The following is a 14,578-nucleotide window of genomic DNA, read 5'->3' on the forward strand; positions in this document are numbered from 1 at the left end:
CCTTATAACTCCAAAATAACAAAGAATTGGCTCTATTCTAGATAAAGATAAATTAATATAACAGAAAGAAGTGTTCCTAAACTTGAGGTGTAGACTCAATAGTGAGATTTGAACTAAATGCAGTAAGAATAAAGGTAATGAGAAAACACAAACCAGGGATTATTTTAAGGCTGTCTGAATGATGGCTGTCCTACCACAGCAGGACTAATGTCAATCTAAACTATTAATGAGTAACAACATGGATGAAGTCCAGTTTTGCTTTTACTTATCGCCCTTACTATCTTCTGGTCAAATTCTAAGAAACTCTTTTCAGGTGGCACCTGGCACAATCCTCACGGAAATCCCAGGGCCTTTATTTCTTTTCTTGTGCTAATGAGCGACAAAGTCCACCTACAGATCTTCCTTGGTTCTGCTTACAGTTTTATAACCTAGGAGTGTGTTTGGGCGGGAGTGGGATGTTCTGTTTAACTTCTTTGTTTTGTTGTCGTGCTAGGGATTGAACCCAGGGTCTCTCACAAGCAAGCGAGGCAAGTGCTATACAGTAAACTACTTCCCCATCCCTTAACTTTTTAAAAATATGAACCTATGTTTGCTGTTATGTTGACTTGGAAAAGCTTGGTAAGTATATGAGCAGAACACCAGGAAGGCAATTTGCAGAGTGTTGTACTGTCCATTGAGACTGCCCCTTGAATAATTAAAGTTTCATATTTTTTGGAGAGTCCTGTGATTGCTAAATCAGAAGTTCAGTGACCTATGAGGTAATCAGAGGAGAAACCATTCACCATCCTTACATCTAGGTTTCAGTTCGTGTTTAGTTAGGGACTAAAGGAGTGCTGATTTCAATTTTAGATCCTCTAAGCCTGTCCCAAGTGAATATAATCCATGAAGATAGTCTAAATATATACTAGTCATAAGCTTGAAATGGGAACTGTGCCTTGGAATTAAGCACCTTAGGTTCAAGTTATGTGTTCTGCTCTATGATGAGCACAAGCTAAGTAACCTGTGATCCTCAGTGCCCATATTTTTAAATTGGACATTTAAATAGTAGGAACCAGGCACTTTATATATTGTAAAGTGCTTTGCAAACTGTGTAACAAGGATACTCTGTGATTTTTGCACTGCCAGCTTCAGTAAGAGCAGCCTTCCCCTGACTTTAGATACTTTCACTTCAACTTTCCTTTAAATATCACCATAGCTAGTTACCCTGTAAGTAGATGCCTCCTCCCAGGCTAGGAAGGGCTCCCTTATCTCAGAAAAAGACCCAGAACTTCTTCAGTCCAAACAATTTCTGCAGTACATGTCAGCCACCTGGACATCAATTTCAACTCTGGGACAGAAAGCTTTTGATAGACCTCAGGACCCTACTCCCCTTATCATAAACTAGTAATACATGGAACTTCTGTACTAAGATAAGCTTTTGATTGTCCATCTCCTACTGCTCAATGCCTACTAAGGCCCTATGAGCCCGGGCTGTGCTTGGTGAGGCTGTCAGCACAGCCCAGCTGACAGCCTGGTAGCAGTACAGATTCTTAGGCCCTACCCAGACCTACTGAACCAAAAAGTTCATTTTAACAAACTCCTCAAGTAATTTGCATTTACCATCAAGTTTGTACTCTGGCTGTCCAAGGACACTAGGACATACTACTCATCTGGATTCTGTCACTAGCAGGCTGTGAGATCCTGAACCATTTTGGATGACTCTGGGTTCCTCATCATATGTGGCAGAGGCTTCTTCCCACCCCCTTTCAACCAGCCTATTATATCCATTTTATATAGTGATTTCTCATAATAGTTCATTTGAGAGAATTATGTTGTTAAATAAAAATGTTTGGACTCTCCGGTTCTAGAATCTCCTACTGATTTGTATCTGTCTGGTCCCAAAGACAGGTGAGGCTATTTGCTGGGAGGAAGGAAGCGGTGGTACTTTCTGGTAATCCTACAGTCTCTGGCTTGGGACAGTTCATCAGCCCAGGAACCATTTGTTGTTTGCCTATGGACGTTGGAGTCAGAGTGGGCAGGATTTACCTCAGGCCTCCTTCCTCTTGCGCACGACTGGTCCAGTGGGAACTTGGAAATAGGGTTGAAAGAGAACCTTCATCCTTTAAGATCAAAGTAGAATGACAGTGTCACTTCCCACCAATCCTTTTCTTGCTGCTGCTGCTCAAAATGAGCTCTCTCCCATTTTCCCCTTCTCTGACCCTTCCTTTTCTTCCTCAAAATTTACTGAGTACTCCTATAAATAAGACTCCTTTCTCATATGAAGATAGGCAGAACATAGTCCCAGCTCTTTAAGGGACCATGTCTAGGCTCTGTGAACTTAGCTTCGTGTCCAGCGAACCTGAGGTTTCCTTTCTGTGGTACCAGACTTCTTACCATGTGGTGCCCTGAGGGATCTGCCCAGCTCCATCACTGGACAGATTCCCAGCTGTAAACACCCAGGCCCTTACCTCGGCATATTGGTACCAATATACACACACGATTATGAGGAAGAGATCAAGAGCACTGTAGAGTAAAATTATGATTTTAAGAGGACTGAATACCTACATTAGGAAGACAGAATAAAATTCAGGAGGAACAAAGGAAATCCTCTGTAAGTGAACATTTAGGTTGTATCCAAGTTTTTGCTATTTTAAACAATACAGTAATATAACAACATACATCTTTGCACATTGTTATATCCAATGGATAAATTCCTGTACATGGGACTGCTGATTCAAAGAGCATATTTTAGAGCTTGGGGTACATTTCCCCAAATTTGAATGTTTTTTTTTTTAAGTATTTTTTTTACTTGTCAATAGACCTTTATGTTACCTTATTTATATGCAGTGCTGAGAATCAAACCCAGAGCCTCCCACAAGCTAGGCAAGTGCTACCACTGAGTCACAACCCCAGCCCTTGAATATGTTTTTGTGTCTAAAACTAAACCTGTTCTTTTCTCCTAGGCCAGATCTGTTGAGATCTGAAGGTATCCCCAGTACCGAGGTAGCTCCTACTGCATCCCCTTTATCTGGAAGTCCCAAAATGTCCACCTCAAGCAGCAAGAGCCGATATCGGAGCAAACCACGCCACCGTCGGGGGAATAGTAGAGGCAGCCATAGTGACTTTGCAGCAATCTTGAAAAACCAACCAGCCCAGGAAAATTCACCCCAGCCCTCTTACCTCCATCAGGCTCAGTCCCAGAACCCTTCTCTCCATCACCATAATCCTCTGCAGCAGCAATACCAGCAACCCCCTTCTGCCATATCTCAGAGTCACCATTCCAGACTTGGTATGCACGGACAGGACATTGCAACCTGCGCCAACAACCTGAGGTATTTTGGCCCAGCAGCAGCCCTGCGGAGCCCTCTCAGCAACCATGCTCAAAGACAGATGCCTGGCTCTAGCCCTGACCTCATCTCCACAGCCATGGCAGCAGATTGCTGGAGAAGTCCTGAGCCCGACAAAGGCCAGGCTGACCCCTGGGGCTGCTGTCAGGCTGACCCTTATGACCCCTGCCTCCAATGCAGGCCAGAACAGTGTGGGTCCTTAGATATACCCACTACTGAGCCAATGGGGAGGAACCCCAACCTTTCCAAGTCACCAGCACACAATCCCCTCTCAGAAAATGCCCAAGGTTCTGAGAAAATGAAAGAAAATGAATTCAACAGCTGTGGGTCTGCATCATCCCTTGGCACCCCTCATCACATCACCCCCCCAGCACTACCTCGAAAATCAAGGCCCCTTCAGAAGGTAAGGTGTGATGACAAGAGTAGTCTATGTCACTGCCTTCAAAAAATATCAGAGCCTATCTTATTATGCACATTATAAAATGTACATAAAAAATATACATTTTGGAAAAGAACTAGACAACAAAAACACAAATAGAAATTTCTTTTATTTTAAATACTTTCCACATTGCTTAAGCGGTGGACTGGGGAGTACACTTTGAGAACTACTCACCTAGGGACTGATTTGTTTATAATTCATGGATAACCATATATCAGGGATATGTAATCAGAACGGTTTGGAAACCTCTACCCTAGAACTCTAATCTGGAGGGCTACTGGAAGGATTGAATCATAAAATTAAATTTGAGAAATAGTATTCTCAGCCTCTTCTTGGAGATTCCTAGTACACATCACCACAGGTTTTGAGAAACCAGGTTTTGATAAACTTTTGTAATCCAGCATTTTCCTTACCTATTGTGCCACACCATGTTTTAAAAATAGCATCTATTAATCCCCCGTGGAACTAGCTTTCTTTGCAGTATACTTTGGAAAACATTTTCTTAATTAATAATTGAAATGAGCTAACTAGTCATTGAAATTTGTTTCTTTCTCGTCCACTGGCTGTGTGGGGTTTATTAGCTGGGAAGCAGTCTACTCTAGTGGTTAAGATCATGAGTTTGGGAGATCATAGTTCAAAGCCAGCCTCTTCCACTGTCTCCGTTTGTCTGTCTATAAAACAAGCCTAATAACGGACTCTGCCTCATGGGTTAATGTGAGGATTAAATGAATTAATACAAATAGGAAGCAGTTAGAGCAGAGCCTGGAATGTAGCAACCTTCCCAAAACTGCTGCCCATCTTGCTTGTGTGTGTTTTAAAGATCATGTGAAAAGTGGAGAAGTATTTAGAACATGGTAAACACCTACCCAGTTACTAAGTACTGTTTCATCTCAGCACTGTTCATCAGGTATGTATTAAAGGAATGAAAGAGTCTAAAATGTAAATAAGTATGTTTTGGTCACCTTAGTAGAAAACAAGTTGACCCTGGGGTCCATCATCTCAGAACTATGTTCTTCCTGCACATGTGTTGCTGCTACTGAGCAAGCATTCCTGGGATAAAATTGTGTTTCAAGAGGAGCAGTTGATTTGGGCTGATTCATTCCCCACTCTCCCACACCTATGGGAAATTACATGTAATTTTTTGACAAAATTTTATTAAGACGAAATCACACATCATACAGTCCTTCCATTTTAAGTGTATGATTTAATGGGTTTTTGTTTTGTCTTTGTTTGTTTGTTTTTGTTTTTTGTTTATATATAACAGCAGAATGCTTTGCAATTCTTATTACACATATAGAACATAATTTTTCATATCTCTGTTTGGTTTAATTGTTTTTATCTACAGATTTCTTCAACTATCACCACAACCAATTTTAACATTTTCATCACCCAAAAAAAGAAATGCCATACCCTTTGACAGTCAACCCATTTCCCAGTCTCCCACAAATAACATGTAACCTCTGAACCATCCTGATGCCATTTTGATGCCCTCTATGGGAGTGCAGGCCCCAGTACACACACCTCGCGCATTCGTCCTCATTCACCCCACGCTCCCGCAGAGCAGCTCACCTCCTGTAACTGAGATCCGCTCCCATGTGGATTCCAAGGGTAAACTGCTCATCTCAGCAGTCAGGATAACTCCATCCCTGCCTTTCATATTCAAAAAAGCATATCAGAATACAAATGAGTAAGAGTTATTGGATTTTAGAACTGACTTTTTAAAAGGTAAATTATCCTCAATATTTGGTATGACTTGGACCCAGTCACCCAGCTCACAAAATTACATAATCCAGGGTGTCACATCGCTGAGCATGGTTGTTCCTAAGTGTGGCTGCTTTTCTGCCTTGATGCCAGATGAGATTTTCCCTGGAAGGGAAAATTTACCTTTTCAACTGGGACACTTACACAGCCTTCCAGCTAGACCACAGATCCCAGCTGTTGTGGGGTCTTCAGTGTCCCAGACATAGCCACCTTATCCCTGCCAACATGCTCATTCAATAAAAATGCACAAAACACTTTGTTCTGTTTATTTATTTATTTAGGTGTCAGGAGTCAAATCCAGAGCATCTCATAAGCTAAGCAGGCATTCTATCACTGATCTTCTTCCTAGGCCCCCACCTTTTTAAAAAAATTGATGAATAAAATATATATTTAGGGTAATAAACACCTATTTTGAATACAGCATTGCATTGGAGTAAGGAATAAAATACAAACAAGCTGTGGTCTGATCCTCAAATAATGTATGTCCTAGTGTAACTATAATATTAGTTAAAAGTGAGGGGAAAACGTATTGTTGGGCTTTGAAGAACCGAGAGATCATTCTTGGAGAATCGCAGTGACAATGCTTGGAACTGCTAATGACAAAATCAGAGTCTGCCCACAACTCCATGGCCTCCTCTCCTGGTTCCCCTCCATCATCACCTCTGACTGAACTCTTGGAGGCTTCTCCTCCCTGAGGGCAAAGATAAATTTTCTACTCAGTTCTGTATGTTCTCCACATCTAGGATAGGGCCTGTCACCTTGGACACCCAGGACAAGTTACTAAATGAATGAATAAGAATACATATGTTTAAAAAATCCAGCCAACCACTACCAAATGTTTTTGATAATAATGAATTTTTTTTTTACAGATGGTACAGGGTGTGGGGAAGAGAGAGAGATGCCAAAATAAATAAAAGCCTTTTCTTCTTATTCTCCTCAGAGTGGAGATGATTCCTCTGAAGAAGAAGAAGGAGAAGTAGATAGTGAAGTTGAATTTCCACGAAGACAGAGGTAAAACCAAACTGTCCATGATTGCTTTCAATGTAACGGAGTAAATCTTGAGTTTGTTGCATTTGGCTGTTCAACCCACAGGTCATTTTCTTTTTCTTTTTCTTTTTTTTTGTACCAGAAATAGAACCCAGGGGCACTTAACCACCAAGCCACATCCCCAGTACTTTTTAATATTTTATTTAGAGACAGGGCCCTACTGAGTTGCTTAGGGCCTTGCTAAGTTGCTGAGGCTGGTTTTGAAGTCCTTCTGCCTCAGACTCCTAAACTGCTGAGATTACAGACATGTGCCACCCCGCATGGCAACCACAGGTCACTCTTAACAGACACTTTATAAAGAAACTTGATCTCACTGTTTTCATGTTCTTCCATTGTCATATTTTGAAATTTCCCTGTACACAGTAGATCTTAGTTCATCAGAATTTATTTCATAGGAACTTCAAAATAAGGAATGTAAATGCAGATCCACCATTACAATAGAGAAGACAGTGGGAGGGATGGCCATACTCTTTGTGGGTACATTTATTGGTTCCTAGCGGACCTCCCTGAGTTAGTCTGCTCAGGCTGCTGTAATAAAACCACAGACTGGGTGGCTTAAACAACAGAAATTTATTTCTCACAATTCTGAGCGCTGGAAGTCTGGGATCAAGGTAACAGCTGATTGAGTTGCCAGTGAGGGCACTCTTCCAAGCTTGCAGACAGCCACATTCTTGCTGTGTCCTCACAGGGCAAAGAGGGAAAGATGAGGAACGAGAATCTTGGGGAGACATAATTCAGTCCTTAGCACCTCTCTATTACTTTAAAATTAAATGGTACCCATCTTGATTTTTTAGTCTTCCTCAGGGATGGCAAAAATAAACTAGATTACCTCTCACCAAGACTGGCTGACAGATAAAGAAAAGGCAAGTAGCTGCCCCTGTGACGAAGTTCTTGTGCTTCTCCCTACTTCTAGGCCCCATCGCTGCATCAGCAGCTGCCAGTCCTATTCCACCTTTAGCTCTGAGAATTTCTCTGTGTCTGACGGAGAGGAGGGAAATACTAGCGACCACTCAAACAGTCCTGATGAGTTAGCTGATAAACTTGAAGACAGCCTGGCAGAGAAGCTGGACGACCTGCTGTCCCAGACTCCGGAGATCCCCATTGAGATATCCTCCCACTCAGATGGGCTCTCTGACAAGGAGTGTGCTGTGCGCCGCGTGAAGACGCAGATGTCTCTGGGCAAGCTGTGTGTGGAGGAGCGTGGCTATGAGGTAGGTGCCACTCCTTCCTTTCTCTTTCCCTCTTGGTTCCTTTGGGCCAGGATGTGCTCCAGCCCTTAGGGCCTTTACAGTTTCCATTTAGTATATAAAATATGACAGCTGCCTCCATGACGTGGAAGCACAAGATAACTGAGCTCCCAGAAGTGAAGCCAGTTTCCCCAAATGAGGCATAAACACTGAAATGCTCAGGAACCCTTCATTTCAAGATTTAACTAGAACCTCACCTCCTCTCCACACCGTCTCCCAATCTGGTTAAGAAGCAGAACCTTCTCCCTCTGTGTTCCTAGTCTCCCCTGGAAGATGCTGTTGCAGCACATAAAATACTTTATTGCATGTCGTGTATTATGCAGCTGGAGAGACAGACTAGCATCATGTTTAAAAGGAGTAATAAAAATGGAGCAGAGGCTGGGGTTGTAGATCAGTGGTAGAGTGCTTGCCTCACATGTGGAAAACACTGGGTTTGATCCTCAGCACCACATAAAAAATATAAAATAAAAGTATTATGTCCATCTAAAACTAAAAAAAATGTTTTAAAAAAATGGAATAGTTCTCTTCACAGACAAAAAAGCAGGACAAGAGAGGGAGGCATCATACTGTCTAAAAGCAAATCCCAGACCTCCCACTTACTGTGTTACCATGGGCAAATCACTGAATCTCCGAAGGTCAATTTTTTTATCTGTAAAGTGGGGATAATAATATCTATCTACCTTAACTACCTGTCATATCTATGAGGTATGATCTCTCTCAGAGATGTGGTGAGCATTACATGAATTAACAGTTGTAAAGCACTTAATAATAGTGCCTGATAACACTATAGTAAATACCACTAAGTGGGAGGTGTGGAGGTCTATACCAATGGGCCTAGCCACCATCATTATCAACTTCATGTCTCTTTTCCCCATAAGCCCCAAGGACAGGACCTGGTCTCATTTATCTTTATATACCCTACCCTACACAGTACCTGTCATGGGGGAGATGTTCAATCTGGGCTCACTGAGGAATTGTAGAAATGAACTGAATTTTCTCTTGTCTTGGCTTTACAGAACCCTCTGCAGTTTGAAGAATCAGACTGTGACTCTTCAGATGGGGAGTGTTCTGACGCCACAGTTAGGACCAATAAACACTACAGCTCTGCTACCTGGTAATGAAGGAACACCCCTCCAGAAGAGCTCATGGCGTGCTGGTGTTTCAAATCCTCCACCCCCTAGACTCCTCCCTTTCTCTTCCTGCTTTTTGTCAGGGAAGAGAACTGCCCCATCTTTACCACCCCTAGAAATGAGCTGCAATAACAGGAACATGAGACTTGGCAAATCTCTGGAAAAAAATATCCAAATGAAATTAAGTCTCACTGAACATTTCAATCAAGAATGGCAGGGATCTATTTTATTGAATATTCTAGCTACTGTAACATTGATATTTATTTTTGTTGGACATTTTAACACTTTGTACTGTAAAGAGTGAACTATATATGATATATAGAGAGAGACACAATAATTTCTTGCAAAAAAAGAAAAAGAAAGAAGAGGACTTTAAGAGCAACATACTTGGGAATACTTGGGGCCAGGAGGTATTATTGCTGCTTCCACAGGGGACCAGGTCTTTTGGCCATAAGTGACTGAAGAGCCAGAGCAAGACATATTGAGCATTTTAGAACACAAAGAACAGCAAAAGAAAACACAATTCCAGGTAACTTGTGAACAGATCACATTAAGTTCAACCAGCTTGTCCAGGTGGGTGATGGAAATGACCAAGAGAAGTTCGGTGACCAGAGGTATTAAAGGCATGTGCTTCCTCTAGGAGGAGATAAACAAACAAAACTGAACATGGAAACTGACTTCATTTTTCAAACTTTAAGCAGCATTTGGTAGTGAGGCTTACAGATTGCATCACACCTTGTCCCTGGCAAATACTTCCCTTTTTAATGCTGTCATTGTTGTTACCTTGGCAAATGTATTACCTTGACCAATGTGTTGATCTTTCAGATTCAAGTGCCATTTTCCTATAGCTTTTTTCCTTTCTACTGTTGACCACTTCCTTTAGGAAAAAGGGAGGAGTTGCTGAGGAGACAAGGATGAGAGAGAAAGACCACCCACAGCAATGTTAGAAAAGCAAGTGTGAAATTTGTGAAAGCATGTTCTCAGGATGGTCAGTTCAGCTATATGGAGAAGATGGAACCACCCCTCTCTAGAACAGGTGGTTTGTCTGCTAGAATCATATTGATTCAAATAGGAGAATAGAATTTGAAGGCAGCTAGGATGTGTGTGTGTGTGTGTGTGTGTGTGTGTGTGTGAGTATGTGTGTGTCTGTCTGTCTGTCCAGCATCCAATCCCAAACCATCCCCTTGTTTTGATTCATTAACCCAATCTGTGCTGGAAGCTTTAGTGACTGGCTGTCATTGTTAGAATAAAGGCAAAATAATCAACTTGCAAAAAGCAACCCTTTTCGAACCACAGTAGCATTTTTGTTAAATGCTACTTGTAAAATATGTTTTAGTTCACTCTAAATCAGTGCAGTTTTGATTAATTGGATTTGGAAATTCATGGAAAGAATTTCACAACTGATTCTGAGCAGGGAATTGGAAAGATTTTACTTTGTCAAAAGCTTGAGGTTTTTCCTATCTCCAGGGACATGGGTTCTAAAAAGCATCAAAAGGTACTTCATGGTGCCTGGCTTCAAGGAAAATTTTATCTAGAATTTTATATACAAATAGATGTTGACCTAATTCTTGTCTCTGTCTCTAAGAAAACATACACTTGCTCTAGACCCTCTGACAGTGTGTCCTGTTGGATGTTAGGAAAGACTTGCAAATACTAAACCATTTCCAATGCAAAAGAAAATGGTACCCTCCTCTGGGTGCCAGTGATTGCATCAGCCAAAAAGGAAAGGCAGGAGGGAATTTAGAGCAGTTCCTTTTGTTTGTTTGATCCCTCCATTTGTTTACACTTTATGTTGATAAATTGATTTAAAATTTAGTGTCTATAATTTGTAGTTCATCAGTAGGATGAAAGAAAATGTTTAACTTATACAGAGAGCAGTATTGTTTGCATTAAATTATTCCATTTTGTATAATTCTGTAGCTGGACTACATGAAAGATCTTAAGTTATGGCATTATTATCATTGTTATTTTATTTTATAATATTATCATTCTCATTTTCTGTCGACCAGAAGGTGCAGTTTATGATGTAGCACAATGATTGTGTTTATTGCTAACCATGAATCATTATGGATTTTATGATTTTAATGAAGGTGTGAACATGGGACTGCCACTTAGGAGCTCCCTGGTAGTCACTGTAGTTGTGTCCCTAATTTTCTGTGTACAACGATCATCTGAAGATGCATGTTCTGCCCCAAAGTCCAATGGACACAGTGTGGTTTGACTCCATCATGAAAGCTCTCAGTGGGCAGATGACTAAGAGAGTGGACAAATTGTTCAAAACTGTAAACTTTCTCAAATTTCTTAAGAAATAAAATCATGGGACTGCATTAGAAGCAAAAAAGAATTATTTAATCCCCCCAAGAAGAACAAACCTAGAGAGTTCATGGAACTCATGGATTAATTTCAAGAATTGACATTATGGTTTATAATCTCCTTCCTGCCAGAGCCCACAAAACCATCCTTCTCTCCTAAATGAGAGTAGCAGGAAGACTAAAAGAAGAATATATACATATATATTTCCTGGCCATGATGTCATCCCATCATGAATAAAGAAATTCAAGGAGGCCAAGTCACGTAGAGGATCATGGGGCTTAGAAGAGTACCTTGAAAGATGCTATTTTCCATTCTCTGACTTCAGATTTCCCTGCACTTTGCATCTTTGTGGTTCATTGCTCCTTGGAATGCAGAATGCTACAACTGTGTCTTCTGTTCAATACAAAATACCCACACTTGTTCATTTAGGTTTATACCCACTTTTAGTGTCAACAGAGAAATATGAGGGTCAATTTTTGTCTTTAGATCTTTCAGTGATGGTCTTCCTAGAACGTCCACCCCTGATGCCTCATAATTTTGATCAATTTTTTGAATTCTCATCTTGGCTATCTGTCATACTAATGCCACCTTATCTTGATTTACTATTTTGAGCATGTTAGGGAAATAGATAGTCTTGAAACTTCAGCCATTTGTTAGTCAAGATTTTAATAAAGTCCACATTGAATAACTTTTGAGTAGAATTGACTAGAGTTTTCAGAAAAGAATGGTGTCCTCAGTCAAGGTTAAAAGGGAGGGCTGGGGATGTAGTTCAGTAGTACAGGGCTTGCCTAGTGTGTGTGATGTACTGAATTCAATCCAGAAGAGTTGAATCAAGAGCTCAGGGAATCTAAGAGCTTATTCTTTGGGTCCTATCAGCCTGAGTAGTGCTTCAAGGAACCTCACAGGACTATGACTTCAGGCTTCCTCACAATTGAAAGTCTAAACCTCTTGGGTTCAGCGTCTACATTCATTGAGCATCTGTGTTTGGCTCACTTCAAGATGAGTTTCAATTTATATTGCAGATGAGTATTTGGTTTTGATCTCCATTCTTTTTCTAGATCATGTCCTCAAATACAAATTTCTCTTAAAATTGGTTAGTAGAAGGACTTTGAAATTATAATGGATCTCTTACCACCACTCAAGTTTAGACCTGTTTGCAAGACTGTGGGGAGCTCCCACCCAGAAACATAAAGATGCTAGCTAGCTGTCATAAGTTGATTTGGTTTGGCCTACTTGAAGTTCAAATATTTTAAAACTTTAGTATCAACAAATTCATCCTTCTAGGATGAAGATCGTATATAGTAGGATTTAATAAGTACTGGACATTTACTCCAGGTCTCCTTGTGCTAAATTTTCTTCTAGCCTACCCTACGTAATAGATGTGATGGTTTGGGATTTCCCTGGTACTATCCTACCAGATTTAAATGCCCCGATCCATTGTGGAGCACTGGCATCCTGTATGTGAATGCTTCCTCATTGATGAGATGCTTTACTTTTTTTTTTTAATGCCTTTATATCTCAGTTTTTTCCTTAAAACATTCCTACTTGAACTTCCTAGAACTTAGTTCTCCAGAACAGAATAGAATATTTGGAATCCAAGGCATTCCTGTCCTACTGCTCAGTATATGTGGTATATCTTGTTTCCCCACTAAGCCAGAAACCAGAACCACCATATACCACCCTCTTCCATCTCTGTCCTAAACACTGAAGACCAGCATTACTTAAGGAGCACCATATTCTTTCCTACTGCATCTACTACTCCCAACACAGCACTTGGAGCAACAATTACCACTTGATTGGAATTGGTGAACAAAGGGAAATCTGTTGACTATCCCAGCTTTAAACTCATAATTACTTTCTGAAAGTGAGCTCTTGAGCTTTTTGAGCTCTTGAGTTTGCCCTGATGGAAGAACAGGATCACACCAGTGTTTTCCTTCTGGATCCCACACAAGGCTGGCAGGGGCATACCAAGACAGGGAAACGGCCACTTACCTCTACTCACTGCCCTTTTGGACCACACTTCCACTTGAACACTTACCAATTGCTGATGGATCAACCTCCAAATGTCTCCTCATCCAATCATCTAATTGTGTTGAATAAACATGTTCTTCCTTCACTGTCTATAAACAGGGAGTTAATGTTCTAAGTCCTGGTTACTTGCTTCCTCCTAAGATGCTGTGAGACTAACGTGACATTCTTTTCAAGACTTGTCTTGTACTGTCAGTATGAATTTAGTGCCTTTCCAGGCAGCAAGGTTTTTCTTTGCTGATTTCATAGAACAAATGCCACACCACCAATGTTACCCACTTTAGAGATTGGCCCATTAGAATCGTTAGTTTGCTTATTTGCATGTTACAACTGATACTGCAAATTGGAATGGATGAAGCTGCTAAGTGGAGGACCCTTGTGGAACCTGGAGTATTTCTCAGGGACAGGTGGCAGAAGAGGGGAGCTCTGAAATTGTAGCTCTGAGAAACAGGAAAAGGAACTGGATTAAGGCTTTGGTTAACTGTTATGTGGCCAAGGCATGATAGCAAGATTTTACACAAGCCAAGCGTCAAGCAGATGGCAAGGCCACTATCAGGAAGCTTCCAGCAGAATCACAGGCCTGCCCAGAGCCACTTCACAGCACTCAGGGGATCACTGGCTCCTGGCCTCAGGCTGCTGTCCAGTGACCATGGTCCTCCGATGGTTGCAAGCCAGAGGGAACCCCAGCCAGGACTTGCAAGCTTTTAGGAAAATGTCCCATCTTGACCATATCACCCCAGTGGCTCTCCATCTCCAGAGTGACCACATCCCAGACTCTGGAAGTAGGAAGATTCTCTTACAATAATTTGAGTTACTCTAATTTGGAGCAAATGAATCTTTTGTGGTAGATCTCAAAATGAACTCCTTCATCTGTCTCTCCTGCAGTCACCTGCACTGTCCATTCCCCTGCTCCTTGTGTTGTTTTCTGATGCTGGCCCCTCTTTGTATTGAACAGCAATGGAACGAGAATGACTATCAAAGCAAACAAATGCATGAAATTAAACAAAAAGTGTACTTCACTGTTTTCTGGTTCTTCCTTTTTAGAACGGTACTGTCTGTATCCTGTGAGCTGCCTTAACAAATGTGTCAGTATTTGTCAGAACTTCAGACAATAAAAGACTTTACATGAGTAGGTTTTCTGCAGCCAAGAAAAGCAAATGATGGGGAAAGTTGGTTTCTGAGACCCTGGGGTTTCAGTCACAAGCACAAAAGGAGCCATCATGTTTGTTAGACTCTCTTTTTGAGCTTTCTGTAAAAGCCTAGATGGGCACTCTGCTTCTTCCCTGT

General features: G+C 41.2%; 1 protein-coding gene across 1 annotated transcript in view; it reads left to right on the forward strand.

Moving 5' to 3' along the window:
• Positions 1 to 14,420, forward strand: part of Map3k13 (mitogen-activated protein kinase kinase kinase 13) — a 96,595-nt gene extending 82,175 nt beyond the window's left edge. The window contains exons 11-14 of the mRNA XM_027951504.2: positions 2,943 to 3,729; positions 6,467 to 6,537; positions 7,487 to 7,784; positions 8,837 to 14,420. Of these exons, the coding sequence (XP_027807305.2) occupies positions 2,943 to 3,729; positions 6,467 to 6,537; positions 7,487 to 7,784; positions 8,837 to 8,938 (1,258 nt within the window). The 3' untranslated portion in view covers positions 8,939 to 14,420. The remainder of the gene's footprint in view (positions 1 to 2,942; positions 3,730 to 6,466; positions 6,538 to 7,486; positions 7,785 to 8,836) is intronic.
• Positions 14,421 to 14,578: the final 158 nt, after the last annotated feature.

The sequence above is a fragment of the Marmota flaviventris genome, chromosome 8, assembly GCF_047511675.1.
Source record: "Marmota flaviventris isolate mMarFla1 chromosome 8, mMarFla1.hap1, whole genome shotgun sequence".
NCBI lineage: Eukaryota > Metazoa > Chordata > Mammalia > Rodentia > Sciuridae > Marmota > Marmota flaviventris.